We start from the raw sequence: 27,065 nt of genomic DNA on the forward strand, positions 1-27,065 counted from the left end.
TCCTGGTTAGGCTTCGTGTAAGTCACCGTCAAGTTTTGTCTACTTTCTGTATTGTATTGTGTCAGACATCCCGCAGCTTCACAAAGCGATGCACATTCAGCGCCGCCAAGCTGGTTAGCTCTAAAGCACAGTGGCCACACGTCTGGCTGGACCATAATCGATTGCGTCTTATATTATGAACAGCCAATATGTGCAGCGTCTCGTTAATGTTAATGAGGAGGAGAACAGATGTCGTTCGGCACATTGCAGACCAGGTCTATAGAAACAATATTCAATATATTGAAAATATTTTGGCAGCCAATATGCTTCACGCCGGGGGCACTCAAGCCCTTCTGACAGTAGTTGCTCTGGTCGCGGACCATAGCCAGAATCGATGTCAAGCCGATTTGAAAAAGTCACAGTATTTTCGAAAGAAGAAAACTGATTCAAGCAGATCCCATGTTGTTTTAAATTCGATTTGATTTCAATTGTGTGCTGCCAGCTACATATATTTACATTCCTGGATTATACAATTTTATGTTATCTGTAATAGCCTAGTCGTCTTCTATTTGTTGTTATCAGGTAGGGTCCTTTACAAGTGGATTGCATTTTATCCAATTCTCGATTTCTCTAAAATAATTATTCTTATTCTTATTCAGCTATTTAAAGAACGCAAAATCTAACAACTAAATAAAAAGACTTGCAGACATTAATTGTCGTATTTTTTTCTCTTCAGTTTTATTTGCATTTGATGTTGTTGTTGTTGTCGCTGCTGTTGGTTTCATTTGTTATTGTAAAGCAATTGTTGCTGTGTTTATGTTGTAACTATTTTGTAATTATAATGATAATTTTAAACACTAGATTTTATTCAATTTAATTTGTATTGATATCTTGATGCATTTTATAATCTTTTGTTGTTTCTCATAATATTAATCGTTATCATCATTGGGATCATAAATCAATCAGTACTGCAGAAGTCAATAATCGGTCGTAGATTTCATTATTCAATTCTTTAGATCGATTACGCAATTCGATTTATTAGTTTTGTTTAAACGAAAACACAAAGTTAATAATCGTTAAATACAATTACAATTACAGTTTATGTATATGTGTATATATGTAAATATTTATATGTACGTATTTATGTATAGATATAGTTTGTATGAAAATGTGAACTAAACGCTAGAGTCAACTTCAATCTGTCCATTTTTGTTTGACGATTTTAATTGAATTTCCCATTAGATCAATTTCATCAGTTGTATTTGATTTACTTTCGCTTTCGTTCCACACTCTATGTTTATGTTTATGTTTACTTTTCTTTATTTTATTTTATATTTGTGGCTTTTTTGCTATGATAGATTAACACAGCTTGCAGAATATTTGCTTTAGAGGCATGGTAGATACACAATCAATTATTCATTAAATTGTATAATTATTTTATATTTATATATATATGTATATGTATAGATTTTATTTTTATTATTAATTTTAATTTTTTCAAGGGTGGGCGTTCTTATTTCATTTATTTTTCCATTATCATCTGAATTTAATCTATTTCTACATATATAAGATTACGAGGAGAAATTGCCGCGTTGTTCTCATTTCCTCAGCTTCTAAGCGTTTCCATCAGTTACAGATATAAATATTATGCTCACACATAATGCTTATGCTTTTCCAACAAAAAACTTAATGAAATTTAAAAAAAAAATTAAAAACAAATCATTTGTAACTATAGGCGAATTATGAGCCAACTTGAATTTTTCAGAACTAAATAAAGAACAATGGGGGTTTTGCTAGCAGCTCTTGCTTTAGCTTCTACGCCGCCTCTTTCTATATAGTTTTTGTTTTCAGCGATGTACTAATTATTTTATTCAATAGCATTTTCAATTCTTGATCTTTTGTAGTATGAACACTATATATATTATTAATATATATAAATACATATCTATATATAGTTTTTATATAAGTGGGAGTGACGCGACCAACACATAAGTTATGCAATTTGAGAATGTTACAAAATATATTTGCTATATATCGAAATTTGGCCAGTTGACTGTGGGATTGGGTGCGGCGGTTAAAAGAGAAAGATTGATGATAAATTGCATAGGATAAGTTAAGCACTAGAATTGATTGCATAAGTGATTGTTGTTGTTTTACTCCTGTTGTTGTTGCTGATATTGCGGTTTGATTGGGTTTATCCTGCTATCCGGCAAAATGATGAGCGTGTGTGTGTTGGGTGTGCGTGCGTGTTTACGCAAATCCCCCATCTATATACATATCATATATATATAGTATAGATACATTGGATTGAGTAGGATATAGAAAAGGCTTGTTTTGCATGTCTTGAATATGAATTAAAGTTTTCTTATTGTTGTGGATTTGTTTTCCCATGTGGTTTGCTTGTTGCATTGTTGCATGTTTCATCCTCATGTCTTGCTTGCTGTCCTTCTTAAGATAGATGGAACGACATGCTGCCTTCGTTGGCAGCCACTTTCAGTTTCTGCCGCATCACATCGCGATTGGAGTAGTCCGGCAACTTTAGATAGTTGACACAGGTCATCACAGATGGTAGATAATCATTGGGATTCTGATTCCCATCCAACGTCTTGCGCACAATGGTTAGAGGCGGGGTGAGTGCCTTGAATCCCCCAGTCGGCAGACGCGGTGATCCAGTCACGAACTGCAAAAATGCGCGCTGCTCATCACGATTGTATGAGGCGAGAATCTCATACAAATATTGTATGGCCTGAGATTCCTGATGGAAGCCGTGATCAGTGCGGCAGCTGTCCTGCAGCATTTTGAGATCCCAGCGTTGATGCTGTTCGCTGCCCGAACCGCAAAAGACGCACTCCAGCTCCTCCGGATAGAACATGCGCAAACGTTGTATGGGGAAAATTGAATCGAAACCTGTCATCGAAATTAAAAAGAATTAATAAATCCTGAAAGGAAAACCATTGTGTTTGTATCGCAGCTTACCCTCTCGCAGAGCCTCGAATTGTTTTTGCACGCCCTCGATGAGGAACCAGTAAGTGACCAACGAAATGTATTTATGGAGATTGTGCACGGTAACGGGCGTATCCCGTCCGCCACGGCATAGTTCAATATTGGCATGTCCTGGTAGCACAAAGTCCAGCCCCAAGTCAGCTATTGGACAACCATCCAAGTCCAGTTGCTCAATCTGTATAGCAATGATGATAATGATTAGATTTGTTCAAAAATGTGTAGATAGAGCGTTCGCCTACCTTCTCGCTTTTCTCTATGGAATTTAAATTAGCATCGGATTCAATGTCCTCGCGCTGTCGCACCATATCTTGTAGTCGCACCAAAGTGCTTTGTACCTCGGGTGCCACACGCAACAAATCAGCCAGTCCCAATTGAGTGCTCCTCGCTGACCAGCCAGCGATAGAAGGGTAATGAGAACGGCAAGTCCAACTAAAAAACAAAAGAATGTTGTTTAAAACGTCAAGCTCAAAATTAAGACTGTAGAAGAATACACTTACCATGCGGCTATCCATCACCGCCTTGGCCATAAACTTGCCCAGGAATTTGAATTTCGATTTGGCTTTGGTCATCTGTGGCAACTTGGAGGATTTGCCCAACGGCAGCGGGAATAAACCGTGTGCAGTGTGCACATAGCTAACCATTGAGGTGGCTGTGGCAAGTGTTGTTCCCATTGGTGTCGTCGTTGTGACTGTGGTTGTTGTTGTCTGTTGGTCGAGCACTTGCAATGCGTTTGCTGTTGTTGTGCTGCCGCCGTCGGTGGCAGCCATATCACTATACTGCTGTGCAATGATCATATTTAAAGCGTTATCATTAGTTCCTGCACTGGTAGAGCTGTGCTCCGCCTGGTGCTGCTGTTGCTGTTGGTTGCGCAGGGCATTGCTGCGACTGCTCGAGCGGGTCAAATGTGCGGTGGCTGTTGTGGTGGTGGTGCTGCTAACCAGAGTAGTTGCTGCAGTTGCCACTTCGCTGGTTGCTTCAGACGCATCCTCAATGTGCAGCACTGCGCTAGATGACTTGACAACATCCGCAATATTGGATGAATTGTGGCGATAACTGTCACTGCCATTCCAGAGTCCAAGATCAGTGCGCTGCAATTCAGCCGAGACGAGAGCATAAAACTCCAAAGTGGGTCCCAGTCCAGTGCCCACTTCATTCTCGTACTGAATCTCGAGCAGAGCCTTCGAGTTGCCGAAGTCCTGGAGTATGTGTTCCGCCTGCTTGAGCAGTTCGGCACGTGAAATAGCCCGCTTGCGTCTGTCGAGACGTGGAGCAACACGCTCCGATGATTCGGCTGCATTCAGATCTGGTGTTGTGTCTAAAAGGCGTTGTAGAGCACGATCCCGATCAAAGCTGGTCGCATAGAAGAGCAAATGTCGCGTCTCGAATGGGAAGAGGAAGGGACAAGCCATGCCAATCTGAGGCAGCCATTGTGGTAGATTTCCAGTCATAATGACCAGTGGGTCCTGCAGCTGTCGATTCGCCTTTGCCGTGATCTTCGGATGTACAAACTCAGACTGGGGAATAATATTCTGGCGCACAACGCAACCGTAGAGATGCTCCCAGTGACGATTGAGGGCGTGTATGACTCGCAACATGCAAAGGGCATCCAATGAAGCATCCTGCACAGTTACCACATCGGTGGGCAAACAGCTGCTCAGGAACTGTTTCAGTGGCGACAATACAGCTGGAGCGATGCCCTCGTGCCAGAGCTCCGTCTTTTTGCGCATGAATTTGCTACTAGATTTGTGCGATTTTTTGCCACCACTCGATGTGGCTGCCGAGGACGATGAGGAGCATGATGAGGTAGCCACGTGGGATGAACTGGACGTGTTGCTGCCACTACTGGCCTTGTGCTGGCCATGAACCTGGTTATTGCTGCTGCTACTGCAAGAGCTGTTCGCTCCGGAGCCAATGCCCTCCTCTTCCACTGGACGATAGTAAATAGTATGCTGTTGCACCCAAATGCTGCTGTTGCCTGTTAGGAACGCAGATGAAATCGATTAACTTGAGGATGGATCAGTTAAAGTTAATAGCTTACCTAAAAGCATCTCAGATTCGTTGTCCGTTTCGTGTTGCTCATTGACCAGCGGCGAGAACTGTTTGACAGCCTGATAGACGGTCATGTTATAAGGGAGCACATGCTCCCCAATGAGGAATTGTAGCTTGTGCTTGAAACCCGACTGTGTCATTACAACAGCAGCCACATTGTCATCCATATCCTCTTCGCTGTCGTCATCAGAGTCGGCGCGAATGCCACCATAGCCGCGCACCACCAGATATCGTTCGATTGCCTGGACCATAGCCAAGGGATCGATCTTAACGGTGCCGCCCTTCCATTGACGCAGATTGCTGCACTGTGGATGCCGCTGCAAGTTGCACTAAAATGATGGAATACAATGTAAAGAAACGTTCTTCAATTCAAGAGCAAGATGGGAAAAACATACCTTCAATTGATGCGTATTGAAGAACCGCAGAGCACTTTGATTGGACCGACCACCTGGACCAGCTTGGAAATCATGCACCTTGACAGGAAATTGCTCCAATTGTGTGACGCAAGCATTCAGCTTGGCCACAAATGCGCCATACGCCAGCGGCTCAATGGTTGGCAATTGTCCAACATTCTGGAGCAACGGTTCCAACGGCAGTCCGGCAAAAACGTGCATAAAGCTGCGCAGACGAGCATCGCGATCCACCAGACCCGACTCGCTGGTCATATAGTTGAGCATTGCTTTGATGAGACCCGAATGGTTCACTTCAAATGGTGATATGTCGCTTTCCAGCAGGATTGTCTTCAGCTCAAGCAGCGCATCCAGACAGTCGTGATAACTTCCGTTTAGCTTGAGCAAAATGCTCGACAGCCGCTCCAGTACACTGGTGCTCGCCAGCGACGTGGTAGCTGATGCAGCCGATGCTGACGACCCCAAGCCAGAGCCACCAGCGCCAGTGCCCGTTCCGCAGTTGCTCTCACTGTCTCGCTTACTGCGGCGTGCCTCCTGCTCCGTGTAGCGCTTAACAAAATCAATGGCCTGTTCTCGCACCCATTGGCGGGCACGCTCGCGATTTGCGGCCGCAATGAGATTGGCATGCGAAATGCTCTTGCTGATGCTTGCGGCAACTGCTGCGGCATTCATCCCAGCAGCACCGCCGTGCTGTGAACCTGCGTAGGCCAAGCCAGCTGAGGTGCTGCAAGCTCCTCCACTGCTGCTGCTGCCGCTGTTGTCTTTGGTCAGTCCGTGATGCGACGACGACTGTTGTTGCTGCTGATGGTGATGATGATGCGCCGTTTGCCGGCCCCAACGTGCCGGATTAAGCGATGCCAGGAACGATGATTTCGTTGAGGAGCCGCTCGCATTGTTTGTGTTGCCGGCGCTGAAACGCGACTTGGAATTGCTCGACCCTGATCCTGAGCCAGAGCTGGGTGTGTTGCGACCGCCAGTGTTGCTACCGAGACCTGTTGAAAAAGCAAAAAGACAAATGAATATATATGCAAATTGTGAACTGTTGTTGCACTCACTTGTGGCACGGCTGAGCAGCTCGTGCATCGCTGAACTAGCCGAGCTAGCAGCAGCCACAGCTGCTGCGGAGTCCTCTTGTCGCGACTTGGCGCGTCCGCTGCTTTGCGACTTGCGCTTGGGCGGCGCCTTACGCTTCAGCATGTCCGTCATCTTGTGCTGCAACGCCGATGACGAGCAATTGTTACTGCCACTGCCGCTGTTGTTGTTTGCCGCCGCTGCACTGGTTGATGCCACAATCAAATTCTGCTGCTGCTGTTGATAACTAGCGACGCCTTGGGAGCTATTGTAGATGACTTGCGTCGACAGCTGTTGCTGCTGCTGTTGACCACCGCTGCCCGTTGGCACCAGTTCCAGTTGTGCTGCCGGCAAAGGCGCCGCCGGTTGTTGAAAGTTTAGATACTGGCGTGGATCAGTGGCTGATGTGGCAGCAACAAAATACGCTGCTGGGGCTGATCCTGCACCTGCTCCTCCCGCTGCTGTTGCCGCTGAGGCGGACGACGAGGGCGCCGAGCTGCTGTAATTATAGCCAGTGCCATCAGCAGCTGATGCAGACGAACTCTGCTGCTGCTTGGGCACTGCATTGGCACTGGCGGTGAGCGCATTCATGGCATGCGAGAAACTCTTGACGCTGTACGATTGATGCTTGGAGCTGCTGGGCGTGCCACTGGCACTGCTCGAGCCTGTTGACGGAGCTGTGACATTGTCCATGAAGAAGGGATTTACTTGCAAGCTATTCGCCGAAGCGGGTGCACTCTGTGAGCCACCTGCATTGGTTGTGGGTGTGGCCAGCTGACTGCCACTGGTGCTCAGTGGCTTGGGTGATGGATTGGCGCAAATGGGATTGCTGGGATCGGTCAACTGGGTGAACTGATAAATGACGCCTTCGCGTCTGAAGTGTGTGCCAAAGACATCAGGCAGCTGGCGCATCAATATCTCGGCCATTTGGAGAGCGCCCACAACGATGCGCAAGTCATTGCTGCCCAGCATGCCGGCAATGTGACTCGATACCAACTGATACTTAAGCACCTGACGCAGCAACTCCGGGGTCGCATAGTAGACCATGCGCAGCAAGGCGCGCAGGCACTTATAACGCACATTGGGACCAGCTGACGAGCTGTATACCTCGTAGAGTACATTGAAAATGTGCTTAATAAAGTCAGCAGCCAAGCCGCGCTCCTCCTTCAAGCAGGCGATGCGCGCATCCAATGAGGGACGACGTTTGGCTTGGTTTGCATTACTGTTGGCAGAGTTGGCGCTGGAGCTAGTGATATTGTTGTTGTTGTTGCTGCTGGAGCCGCTTGCTGCGGCCGAAGTAGAAGCCGAAGCACCGGTTGTGCTTAAATCCTGTCCGGCAGCAGCGGGCGCCACATAATTGGGATTGAGCTTGCGCTGCACAAACCTTGTGGTGCCGGTGTCTTCGTTGATCTGTTGCATGGCATGGAAATCGACAGTATATGTGCGTCCCAAAGTGCTCAAGTTGATCTCATCCTCGCTGCTCTGATGCGCAGCCTCAATAAGACGCGAATCGATGGTGGAATAGTTGTGCCAGGCTCCGCGATCATCGCGCCATTGCCACTGCACCTGATCCTGTGTATTGAGCGTGGGTCGATCCAGCAGCGCATCTACGGCAAATATGCCATCCAGCGGCAGACGCGGCATCAGTTCGCCAATGAGGCAAGTCAACTCCAGAAGCTCCAATGGCGGACGAGTCACCAGTTCCACATGAGTGGCACTTGCAGCCGCCGGCTCTGCGTTGCCCGTCAACAAGTATAGCAATGTAGCGGCAATATCGTTGCGCAGCAATGAGATAGCCAGGTCGGGGCAGGCGGCGCACATTAGGCTCAGCATGCGAACGACGTTGGTAAAGGTGCCGGTGTTGAGAATGGCAGGCGTCACCACCAGCAGTTGCTGGCAATTCTTGAGTAGATCAGGGCTTGCAATCTGCTGTAATCGTTTGCCGTCGTGTGGGAAACTCTCGACGAGGCGCCAAAAGGCGGTGCAGACGCTGTCCACACACTTTTTGTCCTGCTGCGAGAGCAATCGGGCCAGCTGCGGTAAACTGTCGGACACAAAATGAAACTCCTCGGAGTGCATGTTCTGGCAGCAGTTGGCGGTGATGGACAAAGCAGCTCGTTGCGCTACAATCGAGAAGAAGTCCAGATAAGTGAGGCAAGCGCTGATGCCGTTTGCCTGCAGTATGGCCTTGTTGTGGCGACGGGACAGTATCTCTAATGCGGTCAGACTCTGCTCAGCCACGTCCATGCACTGGATGACCTGCAGCTTCTCGAGGAATACGGGCACAGCTTCTACCACCGTTCCAGCAGAACGGGGCAACGCCTCCAGCATGTAGGCCAGGGCGCGGCACGCATTGTTCATGATATCGAAGTTGTGCTCCATACGCAGCAGTTGAATCAGTGCCGGCACAACCTGCTTCACCGGGAAGCCGGCCAGCGTATCCTCATTGCCCATAACCAGCATTTGACACATCTCGATGGCAGCCTGGAGCTGCTGACTCTCGTCATGCGATTGCAAGCCCTGCAACAGCTGATTTGCCTTCGATGTGCTGCTGTTGCCAATGGTGCGATGGAGTATGTGCGTCATTCGTGGTCCCAATGCCCCAAACAGATGCGGTGGCAGACCGCGTGCCTCAAGCAGCGCCTGCAGTCGTCCCACCTCGCTGTCATCGCTCTCTGTATCCGCTGCTGCAGCGGCGGCGGCAGCTGCGTTTACTGCAGCGGCACCAGTGGCCGCCGCTGCAGCCGTTTGCTGTGCAGCAGCAGCAGCCAATTGGGTTGATGATGTGGTAGTCACATTGCTGCCGCCACTAGCCGAGGCACTCTGGTTGCTGTTGCTGCTGCTGCCACCGCTAGCGGTGCTGCTGCTGGTTGCGCCCACCGCGCTGCTAATGTTCACGTTAACTGCCGAGTCCCGTGCGGCGCTCAATGCCGCCGCGACAATGCTGAGATTTGCTGAATTGGAACCTAAAGAAGAGCAACAAAAAACAAACGAAAAAGTCGTGATTAATTTTGCATTGCTGTAATTGTAATTGTGTAAAATTTAATTTTTTCGATATATACACAAAATATAAACGTACAAAGTGTACAAATACAAGAAAATAGTGTGTGTGTGTGTGTGTGTGTGAGACAAAGAGATAAGAGAGAAAGAGCAGCTGACAACAACAAAAACGAAAAGAAAAAAACAAATAATAATCGATAATCGAGAATAGAAGAGTACGATGACATGTAACAGTGCCGTTGTTATCGATAGTGGGTTAGTTATGGCAAATTAAAAACTGAAACTGTCTGATTGCTGCCACTTGCTACTTCCCGGGTCACCCTGTGTGCCGTAAATAAAAACATTGGAACAGTACTGCGGGTGGGAGAGTAAAAAATGAAGATGTATATAAATGAGATTAAATGAAAAGTGCATGTGTGTTGCTGCGGTTAAATGTTATTTGTGTATGGGTTAATAATGCGTGTTGTTGTTGTTTCTTTGCTTTGCTTTGTTTACCTGACGTCAATTGCTGTCCACCTGCATGCGGCGGTCCATTTGGAGCTTGTTGTTGCTGTTGTGCCATCAAACTATATGTTAATGCATCCGAAGCTGCTGAATTGAAGAATTTTTTTGTTGATGTTTTACAAAACGAAACGCGCACAAAAAGAAGTGTTTCAGAGAGCGAGCGAGAGAAAGAGGGAGAAAAATGCAAAGATAAATTAAATCAGTCATTGTGGTTCTTGTTTTTAGGGAGGGGGAGTGTTTTTTTTAAGGGATGAATACCGCGAGCAAAGCGACGAACGACGCCAGCAGGGGAAGAAAAAGGGGTCATATATTATTTATGCACAGGGGGATGATGGGATGATAGTAAAGCTCACAAACTATCAAGGCTGTCACAACATCATGTTATCGATACGAATGAAAGTGAAAATAGATGGTGAATATGCGAGATGCATGTTGATCAGGAAAATAAAAGAAAATAAACAATTTCTTTTCATTGAGATGATTCGTATTCGTGTTGATTGATTGATTGATTGATGACCCAACACCAAGATAAATATATCCAAAATATACCGATACCGATACCAAGAATATGAATAATTTTTGGATATATATACACTATACAAATTAGCGGACCACGGCTAGTCTGACACTGATGACACTCCTTCAAGAAGACGAGTATCTATTATTCAATCTACTACTCAATCAACTCAGCCGAACCTAAAAAGTACGTGAAGTGCTTACGACGTGCGTATGTGTGTGTTTATATGCGTGTGTGTGTGTGTGTGTGTGGGACTTTTAATCAAAATCAAGAACTAGTCAAAGTGAGTAAGGTTATGGTGATATACGACAATCGCGCTCCGCTTTGCTTTCGGCTTGGGTTGCTCCTCCATCTCCTCGTTTTTCTTTTTCTTTATAATTTTCTTCATCTTCATTTTCATCTCCATCTTTAATCGCCAGAAGAAGACACAGGAACGAGCTCGTCCTCCGGCTCCTCCTCCTCTCGACTGCCACTTACCACTGCTATGTGTCGCCTTGGGCGTTGCCTGTTGCTGTGACTGTTGCTGTTGTGGCTGGTTGTGGCTACTTCGGTAGCTAAACAGAAAACCGGGCTGAACAATTGTGGCACGTTGTTGCTGCTGCTGTTGCAGCGCTTGTTGATGCAGTTGCTGGTGCTGTTGCTGCAATGCCGCCTGTTGATGGTGTTGCTGCTGCTGCTGGCGCACAGCAACAACAACGGTATTGCCACCCAATTGCTGATGATATTGATATTGATTAGTCGGCCCCTGTTGTTGTTGTAGGCTGGCAGCAGCAGCCGTCCCGGGCGCAACAACAGCTGCCAGTTGATGTTGCTGCTGCAGATGATGCTGCTGCTGCTGCTGTTGTTGCTGCTGCTGTGCGGCTGCTGCGGAACTCACACAGGAACCCGTTTTGCTACGTGAACTGCGTCGCAGGGATGAATGTTGTTGTTGCTGCTGCTGTGCGTAGACAGTGTGCTGTTGCTGTTGTGTTGGTGGCGGCACAAATGTTGCTGCGGCGTAACGTGGTTGCTGATAGATAATAGGCGGAGGCGCTGGCCGAGACTGTTGCGGCCCTGTAGAATTATAATGGTGTGTTTGTTGTTGAGGATGCTGTTGTTGTTGCTGCTGCTGCTGCTGTTGTTGTAGATTGAGAACAGCGACAGCAGCAGCCGAACTGTGATAATAATGCGGCTGTTGTTGCTGAGCCTGATGATGTTGTTGCTGATGGTGTTGATGTTGTTGTTGCTGCTGATGATGATGGTGTTGCTGCTGCTGTTGTTGTTGTGCGGCAGCTGCTGTAAAGAAGGCGGCTGCTTGAAAATGTTGCGTCGCCGGTGCAGTAGGAGTCACAAAGGAAGACAAATGCGCAGCAGCAAACTGATGAGCTGGCAGTAACTGCTGCTGCTGTTGCAAAGGCGGTGGCGGTACTGGTTGCTGTGGTTGCTGCTGTGCGGCGCCGTATGGCGTCATGTGAACGCTGTAATCGACAATGCCAACAGCGGCAGCAGCATTGCTACGTGTCGCCCGTGCCGCTCCGCCCCCGCCAATTTGTTGGCCCGGGGGGGCGGCACGCTGATAACTCCCCGACGTTGTTGTCGCTCCTGCCGCTACTGCAACTACTGGCAACGGCTGTGTTGCTGCTGTTGCCGCCGACGCTGCTGTCGGTGGAGCTGTCGATGAGTAAGTTGCCAGCGTGTTTTTGTTTTGTTTGCTGCTGCTATTGTTGTTGTTGCTGGTGATGGTGGCGTTGTTGTTGGAAGTTGTTGTATGTTTGCTGCTAATGTTGTTGCTGCTGCGTCTGTTGCGACTCGAGTGTGGCGTAGCTTTAGTTGTTGTTATTGTTGTGGCGTTGGTCGATTGATTTGGTTGTTTTGATTGTTGTTGTTGTTGGGCGGCAATTAGAGAGGGGGGTAGAGTAGTGGGAGACAACAGTTAAACAGCTTTGTTTTTTGTTTTTAATTTTTATAATTTTGGTGTATTTTGTTATTGTTGCTTGCAGCTACTTTACTACGTTAGTTGTTGTAGTTGTTGCCTTCTCTTCATTTTATTTTACTTTCGTTTTATTGGTATTGGGTATTTGAATGCAAAAGAAATGTAAGAGCGCAGTGTTGGGTGGCCAGGAAGGGATTTGGTGGAGTGGCAAGGGGCAAGTCTGGTAAAAGGGTGGGGTGGGATGGAGTTGGGTGGAGTGGGATGGAGTTGGGTGGTTTGGTTTGGTTTCGTGGCGGGTGGTGGAAAGATTCTGCGACGCTCAGTCGCTGACAATGATGATGTTGCTGCTGCTGCTCTTATTGTTGTTGCTGTTGCTGCTCGGCACTAAGCTACTCTGTTTGTTTGTTTGATTGTATGTAGTATAGATGGACACACACAGAAGCACGCTCACACGCACGCACACACGCACTGCTGCTGTTGTTGCTGTTGTTCGTCTTGTTCTTGAGTTGTCTTGAGTTTTTGTATTCCCCATTTTTTATGTTTCGTTGTTGCTGCACTTTTGTTGTTGCTGCTGCTAAGAGTTGTCGTTGTTGTTGCCGTTTACTTGCTGCTGCTGTGTTGCTACTTTATTCATTTCTCTTTTGACTCTCACTCTGCCTATGTCTTTAGCATATCTCTTGTTATGTTTACCTTCCTTTCTGTGGACGTCGCTTTACATTATTTATATATTATATTTCATTTGATTGCATTTGATGTACAATTATTCTTTTATTTTATTTGAATTTCATCTTTTTGTTATAGTTTGTTTGCACAAAAACAACAACATCATCATCATCATCAACAACACAAGGCATCAGCAATGAAATATTTAATACATATTCTTCGCATACGTATAAATAAATATATATTTTGTAATACATATGCCTTTATTTTGATTCTTGTAAATTTATTTACGGTTTAATTGTGTTTGAGAAATAGATATCGTAAATTTTAGCAAGAGACTTAAAATGAAAACTAATTTGCAGCTATAAACAACAACAACGTGCAAAATGAAACGAAAATAAAATTTCAATAAGAAGATAGGGACACACTGGCCAAGACATACTGCGCCATAAAAATTAACATTGTATGTATACACTTGACAGTTTTTAAAGGGACTCATAATAAATGGATAATTATAACAGTATGTACATATTATGTGCACATATGCACATCATACATATATTGTCATTAAAAAACTATAGGTTGCAATTCAATGGGCGTATGAATCAATCGAATGATGAGAGTAAGTGTATTATATACATATATGTACGACAATTAATGCGATTCGAAGTCACTGTGGTGAATTAATGGGCCTGAAAACAGCACACAGGGCCTCGGCCTCAAGTTGGAGGAGGGAAGTTGTTGTTGGATGAGGTGGAGTTGAAAAAGTAGTGGGGTTGGTGAAGATTTAGGCAAAAAGAACACACCTGCTTTACAAAGCTGTTAGGTATTTTATTTACACATGCACTTTCCTATTTCATTTTAATACTTTGTTTTGTTTAAGTTGCCGAGAATTTGTAGTTCCAAACGTCGCGACGCAAAAGTTTGAACTGCCTTTTGCCGAAGTGCGTTGGCATTGCGAATGTTATTTTTTTTATCAACATAACAATTAATAATGTATATATAAGTGCACATACGATGGCATACATATGTAGAGTGACGAGCAAGAATTGTTTCATTTGTTTGTTGATAAGAAATTCGCGACACTTATCAAAGTGAACGCCGAATGCGAAACGAATATGTTTTTGGTGTGGCAACACTGGCCCGTTATTTGTTAATTAGGTGAGAGTTAAGTTTAAGAGGATGCGAAAAGAAAACATAGTTGTCTACAAGCCAAAAGATATAAATAAATACATAATAACAAAAAAAAAAACAATTATTGAACTACATCAATATAAATATATACATGTATACAAAATGCAAGCGACAGATCATAGTTAACAAGTGAGTGGAGTGAGTGAATGCACTCAAGGATTAATCCAAAACAATTCTTAAAATGTGAACTCGAAATCAAATACATTAACATTTCAGGTCACAGAAATCATTGGTATATTAATTGATAATTTGTTAAGCACTTACTACAAATGTATCTACAATTTTATATACATATATGACACAGATTCATACACTGCATATGTACTATTTAATTTATTTCCGCGAGTTTTAGTCGATCAAGCCATTATATATGTATAATGCATTCGCATTTTTAATTTTTAAAATAAAGACATAAATGAGAAACTCACCACCAAGTTCACCAATAATATGCTCAGCGAATTCACCCTCTGAGAGATCTTCTTCTTCGTCGAAATCTTCCTCAAGATCGTCGTCGTCCTCTTCGTCGACGTCCTCCTCCTCACTTAACTCGTCCTCTTCGGCAACTATTTGAGCGTCCTCCTCGTACGATGAGTCCGCCGAGTTAACTATTTCGTAGAAACCCACTTCTTCTTCCTCTGGCTCCACTTCTTCCTCCTGATCGTCGTCGTCCTGCTCCTGGTTTTGATCCGGATCTTGTTCGTCCTCTTCGGCGTCTGACGTGGAAACTATAGCAGCTTCAAAGCCAACGCTCGTTGCGGAAGCACCGCCGTCAAATCCACCGACGTCGTCTTCGTCGTCGTCGACCTCACCACTGTCTATTTTATTAGTTTCCTCAGCTTCTGAGAACGTAGGCAGTGGATGCTGCTCGACTTCCAATCTGCCGTATTCGTTGATGTGAGCCTCGTCGTCAGATGTGATCTTATTCAACGTCGTGTCAATCCTAGTGAGCACTTGCTGCTGATGATTACGCCGACTCTTGCGATATTTGGTGTACTTATTGTTGTTGCTGTTGCCCCCCTTCTTGGACAACCGCTTGAGAGCAACGTTGCTGTTGATGCCCTGATGACGTTCACCAGATGCCGCGGCGTCAATAGCCGCTGCAGCAGCAATCACAGCTGAGCCGCTGGCCTGTAAGCGGGCACTGCTGCTCTCTCGATCGTTGGCAGAGGATTTCTGAATGGAATCCTCGAGTTGTTGCTGTTCAGATGCTGATGGCTTGGCACGAGTGTGGCTAACTTTGCGCGTCTTGCGATAATAATTCAACAAATTGCTACCGCTGTTAGAGCTACTGTTGCGTGCTGCTCCTCCGGATGCTGCGCGGGCAGCTGCACCGCGCTGTGGCGTCACTCCAATGACGTGATTGCAGGTTCCACTTGTCCGTCTGGTGTTATTATTGTTGGCAGCGAGCCGCGCTGCACTGCTCGTACTTGGCAGTTCCTCGGGTGTGTGAGTCTTGGAGCGCGTGCGTTGAGCGACACAATCTCCGCCAGATGCCAGACGTGGTGTACTCTCCAAAGATGTTGCTCTTGGTGTGGCACCAGCTCCGGTTGATAGTCGTGATAACTCACCGCTAGTTGCTTCACTAACTGATGTGGGCGGTTTTTGAACACGACGCTTCTTGAGCGGCGAGTTTAACTCCACGTATTGATCGCCGCCAGGAGCTGCTGTAAGGGACATGATAACAAGAGCTTTAGTTTTCGTGTTCAATGGTTACTGCTTGGGGGTTGATGGTATGTAGAAAAATTTGCTTCTAAATTTGATTCGATAAACCAAAAAAAACTTAGCAAAATTATTCTACTCATTTAGTTTCTTAAAATATTTTTATTGTTGAAAGGTCAGGCGCAGAAGATGCAGATATTGAAAATTCTGTAACTTAAATTGTCTACAATGAAAATTTTGTCAAATAATCTCCTTTTCTAAATTTGTTTCGAATATGTCTGTATCGATAATATACAAAATCAAAAAATGTTTGAATATAATTCATTGTCAGAAAAATACATCGCACATATGTGTATTTGATAGTTAAAAAATATATATAGATACACTCAGCAAAACATCGAAGCAATGAAAAAATAATTTTATTTCTGTGCTTTAATTTACAATTGCAAATGTTTTTTAAAAATGTACACCTGAAGTCTAGTATTGCCGATATATTCAGACAGCTTATCGCCGATTATTAGGACATTGCAAAGTGTCTTTATGTACTTAAATCTACAATCACAAAATAATAATAATGCCAATAATAACAAAATTTCCAATTTAATCACTCGTATTACAATAATTATTTCTTCATTCTTCTTCTATATAAAACTATCGAAAATTTATCGAATAATATGAAGTGAATATTTTTGCTAATCGAATTCAAAGCTGTTATGCTACAAAAGAGTAAATCTAAGTTTACTTACATCGATTATGACTATGATGACGACCGCTATTGTAATGTTGATGCTGACGCTTACGACTGCCTGGTGACAACGAAGTATCGTTGATATTATTTGACGTGGTAAGCGACTCCGATAAACGTGAGCTGGTCACACTGCCGCCAAAGGTTGCAGCAGTGGAGCAACGTGAGAGTTCTTGAGATGCAGATTTCTTGTTATTATTATTTTTGTTGGTTCTTGCTGGTGTTGTAATCGTAGTTGTTGTTGTTGGGGTGGATGTTTGAGCAAGGTTGCGACCCTTGCTTCGCGAACGAAGTGCGGAGGCGGCGACGACGGAGGATGATATTGTCAAAGTCGAATTTGCAGGCGTTGAATTTCGTTTCTTGCTGCTTTTATGGTTGCTATTATTGTTGTTGTTGTTGGTGGTGTACTGGCGTTGTGAATTTGATGTTATTGTACTACCGTCGTGCTGCCCCTCCGTCAATGCAGAGAGCGTTTGACTTTTAACGGACTCGGCCATAGACGACACTTAACCGCACTGGCATCGAACTCACTTAACATGCCAACTACACAAAATATTGTTTGCAATTGTAATTTTGTTTAAATTCTACACTAAACAAAACAAAAACACTTTTAATGAGCCACAAGCCGAATTTTCCTTGCACACAATTTAAGTTTCTCTTGGTTTTATTTCGATTATATGTATTCTTTTTAGATCACGGGGCGTTAACAGTTTTTACTTCGAGCCGAGTTTTGTGCTAAAAATATAAAGAATTCAATATATTAGTCAACGTGAAAAAGATTATTGTAATTTTTTTACTGAATTCTCCAGAAATGTCAACCAAAGAAAAAATGTTTTTAAATTTACTGCATTTGTTACAGTGTTAAAATTTATAACAGGTACAAGACCAAAAAAAAGTAGATGCGCGAATGCATTTTAAATATGACCGTACTCGACTCTGACCCTTTAGCAAATGAACAAAAGCGGACAGAACAAGCAAACGAGAAAAAAGAAAAAGATCAGTGGGAAAGAATAGAATAGGAAGTTTTACGACGTCATACACACATAGGGGAGTGCGAACGGGAAAATGGAAAATGATAACAAAGAAACAGCCGTTGTCATATGTATGTGTGTGTGTGCATGAGGGTAAGTAGCAGATTTGTTTCCCATTTTATGGCAAAAAGGAACAGGTACTCCATCCACTCCTCGACATATACATAGAAGAGCAGCAGAAGCGAAAAGCATAAAAATTGATAACTATGCGGTACAAAAGAATACACCACCAAAACGCACACGACGAACTGCCATGCAGCCAAGTTTCTTATATATGTATACTCGAACACACACGCTCACACTGATAGTTGAGCACATTTTATTACCATATGTGCGCAGTAAACACATACAAATATGTAAATAAATTAACAGCTGTTTGTAAGCAGCAGCAGCCACCAACACGTGCACGAGAGTTCAAGAGAGAGTTATTGAGTGAGAGTAAGAGAGAGAGAGAAAGAGAGCAGAGCAACTTAACGTGCGCAGCAGATGATTGAGTGAGCGACTTGTTTTGAGTGAAAATGTTTTACAGCGAGCGACGCACTCACACACTCGCGCACAAACTTACACAAAATGAGCGCGCACATGCTGTGCTGCTGGTAATCAGCTGTTCTCGGCCGTTTTGTTTATATTTTGCTTTTCGTAAGCAGCGCTGCTGTTGGCTAACTGCCCCTTCTTTCTACTACATGCATGTATATTCAATATGTATGTGGATGTGTATGTTGTTTGTCTGTGTAAGCAACCCAGCTAGCTGGCGAGATGAGTGAGCAACGAATTCGAACTCGTTCCTCAATGTGTTGTGTGTGTAAGTAGCTGACTTGTCATGCTTGTTTCCCAATGAGAATCAATGCATGATCCCGCATACACTCGCACTCACACTCTCACAAGTCTGTATATGAAAATACAATAAGCATACGCGACGAATAAAAGATGTAGTGAAACGCCAGGCAAGGCAATCCAAACGGCAATTGTATCGGTAGCAGCAGCAGCGATGCGCCGCAGCTAAACGTGTTGACGTCGCGACGACGTTAACTGAGCCCTTTTTAACTCAGCAGCGATGCGACGCCCGATATACACTAAACAAAATAAATGCGTAGTTTACGCTCGACGTCCGCCCTCATCTTTTGTGCTGTTGAATTGGCTGTAACTTGAAAACGTAACTAACCATCTGTCAATTACAACAATAAACAAAACTAAAACCAAATTGGGTTCAAGGTCACTAAAAATGAAACCAACAACAACATTGAGACATGAAAATTAGTAGAATCGGTTTTTTTCTCTGCTTTTCAGCTACTTTACACACGATTTGTATAGCTTAAACCACAGGTTTTTCACACAGCACGAAAAATGTGCGAGGCCGCAAATGGTGCGCCTTCATCTATGTGTGTATTATTATATGTGTGCGTATGTGCATGTGTGAGAGAGCAAACAACATTTTCTTTGCGTGTGGCAACTCCAACATATGGCATGCGATTGTTGTTGCTCGTATTGTAGATAATGCTTTATCAGCAGCAATTGAAAACGTGTAGGGCCTCGAACTATGTATGTACATATTCATATACATACATACAAACTTATGTATATATGTAGAAAAATACACACTGCATATGCAGTTATATGTAATTACCTTTATGCTGGACTTGTCAACCCTACTCTAGTAGTCCGCATAATTGATAAGCACCGTGTTCCTCCCTCTTTGCTCTAATCACCACACTCGAAAAAGTCACTCTATTGCTCTCTCTTTCGCACAACCCTAACTATTTGTTGTGCGTGCATTGTTGTAACTATTTTTTTTCTTTTTTTGAATATGGATGTAAAGTCAGTCGAGCATATGACGCCAGCAACAACAATGAACACAATGTAACGGACTGCGAACAGTGTTGCCCTGTCTGGTTTTTTCTTTTTCCCCCACTTTCTATTACGAAACTGCTTTTGTGGCCTACGCACAGCTGAGCAGCAGCGAGAAGCAAGTGTGCGAGAGAGAGAACAATAGAAGAGTAGGGTGCGCTTTCTATGGTCTCACTGCGGCTACAACAATAATAAAGTAAAGGGCCCGATGCTAACGTCAACGTTGTAGCAACCTAACCATGTAAAGCAAGTTGCATTGAGCATTTTCCTGTCGCGCACTTCAAAACTTTGCGTCGTAGCTATAAGGGAAGCAGCAAAGGAAACGAAAGGAAAGGCAAGAACGCAATAAAACAGCACAATAAGTCAATTTGACTGGTTGGCAACCCTACTACGAGATCTAAAATTCAACAATTAATTAGAAACCTTGCCTTGGCTTGCCATTGTTATTGCTACGCGGTTGCCACGCCGTCGAGGCCCGCAAAAAGTCGATTGAGAACGCTTTAAAAAACAATAAAATCACCTAAATATAATACTTGTTGCAACGCAGAATAGAAATGGTACTAAAGCAACATCAAACAAAGTTTAATGCATACGTCATTGACATGTATTTACACAACTTGTTATATGTAGGTAGATATGTGTGTACACACTGAGCCACTTTGTATACTAGTATAACATCAGTATACCAGCTGGAATACACACAAAGATACCAAGTAAATACATACATATATGTACATGACCCAAACGAATTTGGTGCATTCCTAATATCGAGATAGAGTTGGACCAAATCTCAAATTATTAAACAAAAACAGTAATAGGATGATAAAGTTCGATTTGTTGGCACATCTACTTTTCTTTCCTTTGCTGACAATTTGACTACTGTCGATTACCAGTAAAATATATGTATAAGGAAGCACACGGCACAGCACAGACAGAAATGAAGCAGAAGCAACGTCGACGTTCGCCTTTACACATACATATACACACATACACATACAGGCACAGACAGGAAAGAGAACGCACGAGGGGCAAAGCTAACACATGACGACGTTACACCAATACACACAAATATATACATGCAAACAGCCCCAATCTTAAACACACAGGCACAAACACATTCGAAATATGTGTGTATATGTATGCATGTACATAACGAAACCAAAATGAAGGCAGGCAAAAGAAATTGTTGAAATAAAAGAACGTATGCATACACAGCATATTCAACCGATTCGTATGATATTTAGTATTGTTTATTAACGTACTGCAATGGAAATATTACTGTGTACTGCACCTTTTCGTAGAATACTTTTTACAATCTAGATATATACGGTATGTATTTGCACTCAGGGGTATATAGAAAAAACGTTTGCTTCCATTAGCACGACCATATTTTCAGCTGTGCACGCACTCAAAACCAACTCAAGACTGAACGCAAAAGCAGAAACGACAACGACAGCGTCAGTGGCGACACCTCGAAGCTCGAGCGTATGAGCGAGTGAGGCAAATGAGCAAAATTGAGTGAGAGCACAACTCTGACTCAGCCAGCCGAGATTACGATTCATAATATAATGAACAGAATTTAATTATTCTGTGATTATTTACACCGCATTTTACTTTTATCAATTTGAGTTAATATTATAAACTCGAAAGTGTTCTCATAAAATGTGCACAAACGGGGGCACGCAAAAACACTCAATTGACGTTAAACAGGTCACTCAACCCTCATCGCTAAACGACAATGAGGTCAACAAACCAATTTGGCCGACTAATGCGTTAGTCAAAGTACGACGTATTTTTGATTATTAAGAACAAATATTGGTATATAGTATATTAATTTATTTAAACAAATTATAGTTTTCAAACAAAATGAGTTTGCACTCTTTAAAACACACAATATTCCACTCAAAATGGCCACAAATGCTAATAGAGTGAGAGAGCGCTCTAATTCTTGTTCGCTCTCTCAACTGGGGGATGAACAGAACACGAACTACTCGCTGGAATTTTTTCGTACCTGTGACGATGTTGTTGTCGTTCGTTGTTGATGAGTTCAGTGGAGTGAAGTTAGTTTAACCTGATCAGCTGATCTGATGAGTGTTTTCAGTACGTCTATAGTTACATTCACAGCTGTTTTGTTTCTCAATATGCACACATACAGATCTACTTTCACACACATTGACGGGCTAGGTATATTTATGGGGTATCGAATAGAAACTAGTGTAGACGTTTTCTATGTATGTACATATATATGGGTAATTCTATGGTGAAAATGTCGCATGCGTGAAGAAAAATACATACACCAAAGAATATTTTTATTTTGAATAAATATGAATTTTATAGCTGTTGATTAGCACTTCAATTCGAGCTAACAATGATTTTAAAATTGTTGTTTCTTGTTTAAGATAATTGCATTTAAGATAACTATCGCATTTATATATTTAATTGTAAAACATAAAATGTTACTAAAATAAATCTTAGTTATATAAATAACCTTTCTCATTTTTAAAACTGTTTCAGTTTGTTTTTCACTGTAAATAGTGACGCAAGCGACATTTTTCGGCAGAGAACTATCCATATACACATGTGTAATTTGAAATGGAATTTTTAGAAAAACTCGACCAAGGATGATAACAACAAATATAATCGCCTTTTTAAAAAATGTTTTTAGTTACGATAGCATTGCTAATTTTTGCTTACAAGTAATCGAATATAATTATTGACCTGAGCACAATTTTTTGTGAGAGCCATTTTGAGCGACCCACTCAGCGCTGATTCGTATGCCTCAGTTTCAGCCTGAGCGTCGCTGACGACGTCGCTGCTTGGCCTACTTGAAAAACTACTCACCTGCAAATGCAGCGTGTAGAATCAACAGCAAATCAGCAATACAAGTCAATTGTAGTTTAGTGTGTGGTGTTGTGAGTGAGCAAGCAGATGTGGTTGTAAAACCAGTAACAAAAATATACAACAAATATGCAAACAACACAACAATCGCACACACACATATGGAAACACTTTCGTGTATGTGGTGTATAGGCAATGCAACATCAACAGCAGCAGCAACTCAAGAGAGCGCCGAGTGTAATGAAACAAAAAAAGAGGCCACGGTCTGTGCAGCAGGCGTCGCAGTCGCAGCGCTGCTGCCAAATTGGGACGAAGAGCAGGCAGAGCAGAGAGCAGAAAATAAAAAAAATATATAAACTTTCGCTTATCGTTGATTACATAAAAATAGTTATCGATAGAACATCGTACTTATATATCGATTGCATTTATTTGCAGGGTAAAGATAAATTATTTTAAATTCTAAATACAAACAGCTGGAAGAATGGAATGCAACACAACATTGTTGCGTATGTCTAGCTGCAAATAGATGCAGTGTTCCCGATCGATGCCAATAATGATCTCCTCGTTGGGCAGCTGCAGTGCCCCAAAAAATGCCGATGCCTTCCGTGAGTCCACAGAGCATGAAGCCTCCTCGCAACTTGCCACCTGCTGCGACTCTTTGGTGGCCGGATACGGCATCAAACGACTAAAGCGTGTGGTGATTGTGGCCATATCCGATTCAGAAACCAGATTCAATTCCCCAGCCGCACTGCCATGAAACACAAGACTCGGCGCGATGTTCTTCAGCTTATCTATCAAACTGCGCATAAGGCGCAACGACGGCAAACCGAGCACAATCTCCGCACGCGGCACTTTAGGCAGCACATAGGCGGCCCAGTCGCTGGACGGGATTATCGTGGCTGGCACATCATGAACCACTTCGCGTGACTCTGAAGAGCTGGGCGAAACCACCGAGGCAATCACTGAAATACACGGGAATTGTATCATCTTCAGCTTCAACTTGCAACTGTGCACCGAGCTTGTACTTCCGCTGCGTAGTACCGCGAGAGAGCGACTCAGATGAGAGGCAGACATGGCCAGCACTATGAACTCGTGCTCGGGTCGAGCTGGGCTCATTTTGTACTCAGGAAAGTAATCTTTGGCCGCAATGCTGGCCCAGACTAGTGGCGACGATGTCGAACTGTGATCCTCATTAACTATGAAGTGCATTCGCTCCTGCGCCAATATCATTACACAATCCTTGGCCAGCTTGGCCAGCGTTGCAACTATGGCCTGGAACTCGCGCATGTAAAGCACATCCTGCATCTTGGCGCGGAACTTCATCTTAGCAGCGAGGAAATTATCTGTTGTCGCATGGCAAAACAAGGGAATAGAACACGAAAACGAAAAAAAAAAAGGGAAACAAAAATAAAGTACCGACTACCAAAAGCAAAACTACAACAACAAATAATCGTTACTATATATTCTATCAATACTTCTTTACTGCAACTTATTTATCAGTCAGGTCAAGACCCAATCCATTTAAATTTTGTACAACATGATATTCAATACAACATAAGGTGTAATAACTTTGTGCCAACATTAAATGAAGCGTCTGGATTTCCGAAAAAGTTTTATACACAAAAAAAAAAAGAAGCGGACAAAAATTACCTATTCATGTTCTTCGCACTTTTTTCGTTGATTGTTCAATTTTGTTCTTTAGTTCGTTCTTGATCAGTTCTTAACTTTTTACATTAAGTTTATTGTTGTTCATATAGTAAATATCTATATTATATTTCATTGATGTACGTAGTATGCACATTCAAGTTGCCCAAGCGACATTAGCAAAAAACATGAATGTTGAAGAACAACAACGAACGATATCATCATTTACACAATACTAATGTAGTATATGATCTATTAAATCAACTTTTAAAGTATCTAATATTGCAGCTTTCTTAATGTTAAGATATTTGTAAATGTTTCCCAGCATATAATACCACATATATTTAATCTTTTCAGAATATTCTAATGTAATTTTTGTAAGAAATGTTTTAATTAAGACATTTTCGAATTTAAATTTCTTACTTACATTTCTATTAAACGAAGTGTCACTAAGAAATATATATAAATATAAAATATATTTAACATACGATATCAAAGAAGAGAGGCAAGAATTTCAGCTGCACTTTCGATCTGGAAACGAACATGCCACACAGCCGTATAAAAAAAAACAAATGCAGAACGTGATATTCAGCGCTATACTCCAGGAATAGGACTGGAACATTGGGCCTGGGCCTGTTCTCGACACACCAGACTGCAGACTAAAGAGTTCAATGTACAAAAGGCACACTTACACATACAAGCGAGCGCTCACTCACTCACACACACTCTCACACCTAGCAAAGTCAGCCAGGCAGGCGATGGGCAGAGACAAAGCACAGAGGAGCAAGTTCGAGTTGTGTTTTGGCATTTTGAGGGGGCGAAACAGTGTAGAAAGAGTAAAGCAAATGAAACGCACCAATACCACAGCACTTCACAAACACACACTCACACACCAACCCAAGCACGCTCGCTCGTTCTGTCTGCTGACAAGCCGACAGCCTTACAACAGGATTTGCTTTTTTTTTTTGTTGTTCAGCCTGCCCTGGTGCAAAAAGGAGGAGCGGAGAAGTTAGCAAGGACAGGAGCTCCTACTCTCTCTCTCTCTGTGTCCGCTCCTTCTCCACGCCATCAGCAACGGAAATCAAATTATGTATATGCTGCCCGTAGGCGGCGGCGATTGACTGCTCTGCTCTGTTTTGGCTCTGAAGTGTGTTTGCATTGGGACTTGGGGTCAAAATATTTTCCTTTTGCAGTTCAATCAACTTTCAAGGTTGACTTTCCGAGGCAGCGTCTCATAACAAGGCTGACATGCCATCGATATACCCTATAAACGATATGGTTTTTATCGAGGCATTGCTAAACTAACAAGACCGATCATTATATCGTGCGGAGATCTACTATCGATAACTTAGCTAAACTCACGAATGATGCCAGGAAGTTCATCCTCATCCTCCTCCTTCATATCCTATTAACACAATTTATAAGTTTTAACAATGAATTAGCAGAAGAACGTGACTTATAGGTCTAGTGTTTTCAATTGTAAAGCGAATGATGACGTCACACATGACGGTAATGAATTTCATAAGAGTATGTAAAGAATTCGAATGAAACGTATACATTATGTGGCAAAGTATTACTTGCAAAAAATACATGAGTTGCCAATCACTAGAACAAACCTTCATCGAAACTCAATGCAATGTGACCATAAAAGCTAAACAAATACATATAAATGCATGTATGTATACAAACAACAACAAAGCAACGGCACAATGCAAACTCAAGCCCATATAAAAAACTGACAAGAGGCCAAAATTAAATACAAATAAAATAAAATACTGAGCGCGCATGAGACTCAACGTGACTGCTGCTTGCTGCTGATTGACTGCACTGATGGGCACACAAATACACTCACTCACTCACACACATACATACATAGCTAATCGCAGCAGCTTGAAGCATAAATAAAAGAGAAAGTAAAAACTTAACAACAATATGATCCGCAGAAGACACAATAATGCACACATACGCTCACAGCATAAATATAAAAGCACAAACAAATGCACATCTTATAGAAAAACAAATTCAAAATAGAATTAAAGAAATTTTTTTTACGCATACATTGCCATGTTTACCCTATAATGATTGCGTTGATCTGCGATGCCAACCAAGTTGAGACCGTCGTCGCTCGCATTTCTCGACACTTAATTAACAACACAAAGACGTATGTACATCAGAGATCGTTTAAATAAAGAGAGCAGTTGTGTTATTCAAATTTAGATAGACGCAAATTTCCGGACAATTTTACACACAAAAGCCATTGTAAAAATCAATATTGAAGCTTTACCTCACACACAAATTCACAATCTCTTCACACTTTCGAAGGCGCTGATGAGTGTATTTTGAAAGATATCTGTATCATCAGTTCATGCGATAGATAGCATAATCTATTTTCAAGTACTCGAGCATCGAGTTATATTAAATAAGCAGAAGTTATTTTGAAAAAATCAACAGCAATTCAGAAATGCGAATGGTCGACATTTTGTTTTCTGTCTGTGTGTATGTGTGAGACAGACCAGACCACTCGCTGCTCCACGAAATACACAAATATGCTTATGTGTGTGTGCTTGAGTGTATGTGTGACTGTGTTTGTGTATGAGTGTCTCGTTTGAGTGGCCAGCGGAGCACCACCAGCCAAGCAGCTAATTGCTTGATGCGCCTTGTAAAGGGCCAAATGCACTGCATTTACATAACTTATTTCATTTACACGATATGCACATATGTAACACTTACCTTTTGGTTAACGGTTTAGAATGATTTGCACAATTTTCACAGAGCTTTTATTATTTTTCTACACGTAACAAAACTCTGACTCCGACACTGCCGTCGAACAGCGCAGGTCACACTGTTCCCGATAGCAGTGTTACCAAATTGCAGATGACTGTGACACCAGCATAGATTCCAAAATATACCAAAATTAGCACTTTGTAGAATTGTTCGTGGGTCACACTTAATATCGATATATTGATTTGTAAAAATCACAGGGTGCTTGCCATTACAATGC

At 42.9% G+C, this 27,065-nt stretch overlaps 2 protein-coding genes across 2 annotated transcripts; both read right to left on the reverse strand.

Annotated features, from left to right (window-relative positions):
• Window positions 1-1,980: 1,980 nt before the first annotated feature.
• LOC132786392 (E3 ubiquitin-protein ligase TRIP12) lies at window positions 1,981-26,900 on the reverse strand. The gene is given in 13 exon segments (XM_060792907.1): window positions 1,981-2,886; window positions 2,956-3,157; window positions 3,222-3,350; window positions 3,352-3,411; window positions 3,480-4,957; window positions 5,021-5,360; window positions 5,427-6,433; window positions 6,497-9,478; window positions 10,008-10,103; window positions 11,011-11,586; window positions 14,731-15,966; window positions 16,708-17,441; window positions 26,795-26,900. Coding segments are annotated over 12 exon segments (9,060 nt in total). The 5' UTR covers window positions 17,204-17,441; window positions 26,795-26,900; the 3' UTR covers window positions 1,981-2,428.
• LOC132786394 (checkpoint protein HUS1) lies at window positions 22,810-26,900 on the reverse strand. The gene is made up of 2 exons (XM_060792910.1): window positions 26,795-26,900; window positions 22,810-23,763 (listed from the first exon to the last, which is right to left on the reverse strand). Exon 2 carries the CDS (start codon window positions 23,741-23,743, stop codon window positions 22,880-22,882), a length of 864 nt encoding a protein of 287 aa, XP_060648893.1. The 5' UTR covers window positions 23,744-23,763; window positions 26,795-26,900; the 3' UTR covers window positions 22,810-22,879.
• Window positions 26,901-27,065: the final 165 nt, after the last annotated feature.

The sequence above is a fragment of the Drosophila nasuta genome, chromosome 2R, assembly GCF_023558535.2.
Source record: "Drosophila nasuta strain 15112-1781.00 chromosome 2R, ASM2355853v1, whole genome shotgun sequence".
Lineage (NCBI taxonomy): Eukaryota > Metazoa > Arthropoda > Insecta > Diptera > Drosophilidae > Drosophila > Drosophila nasuta.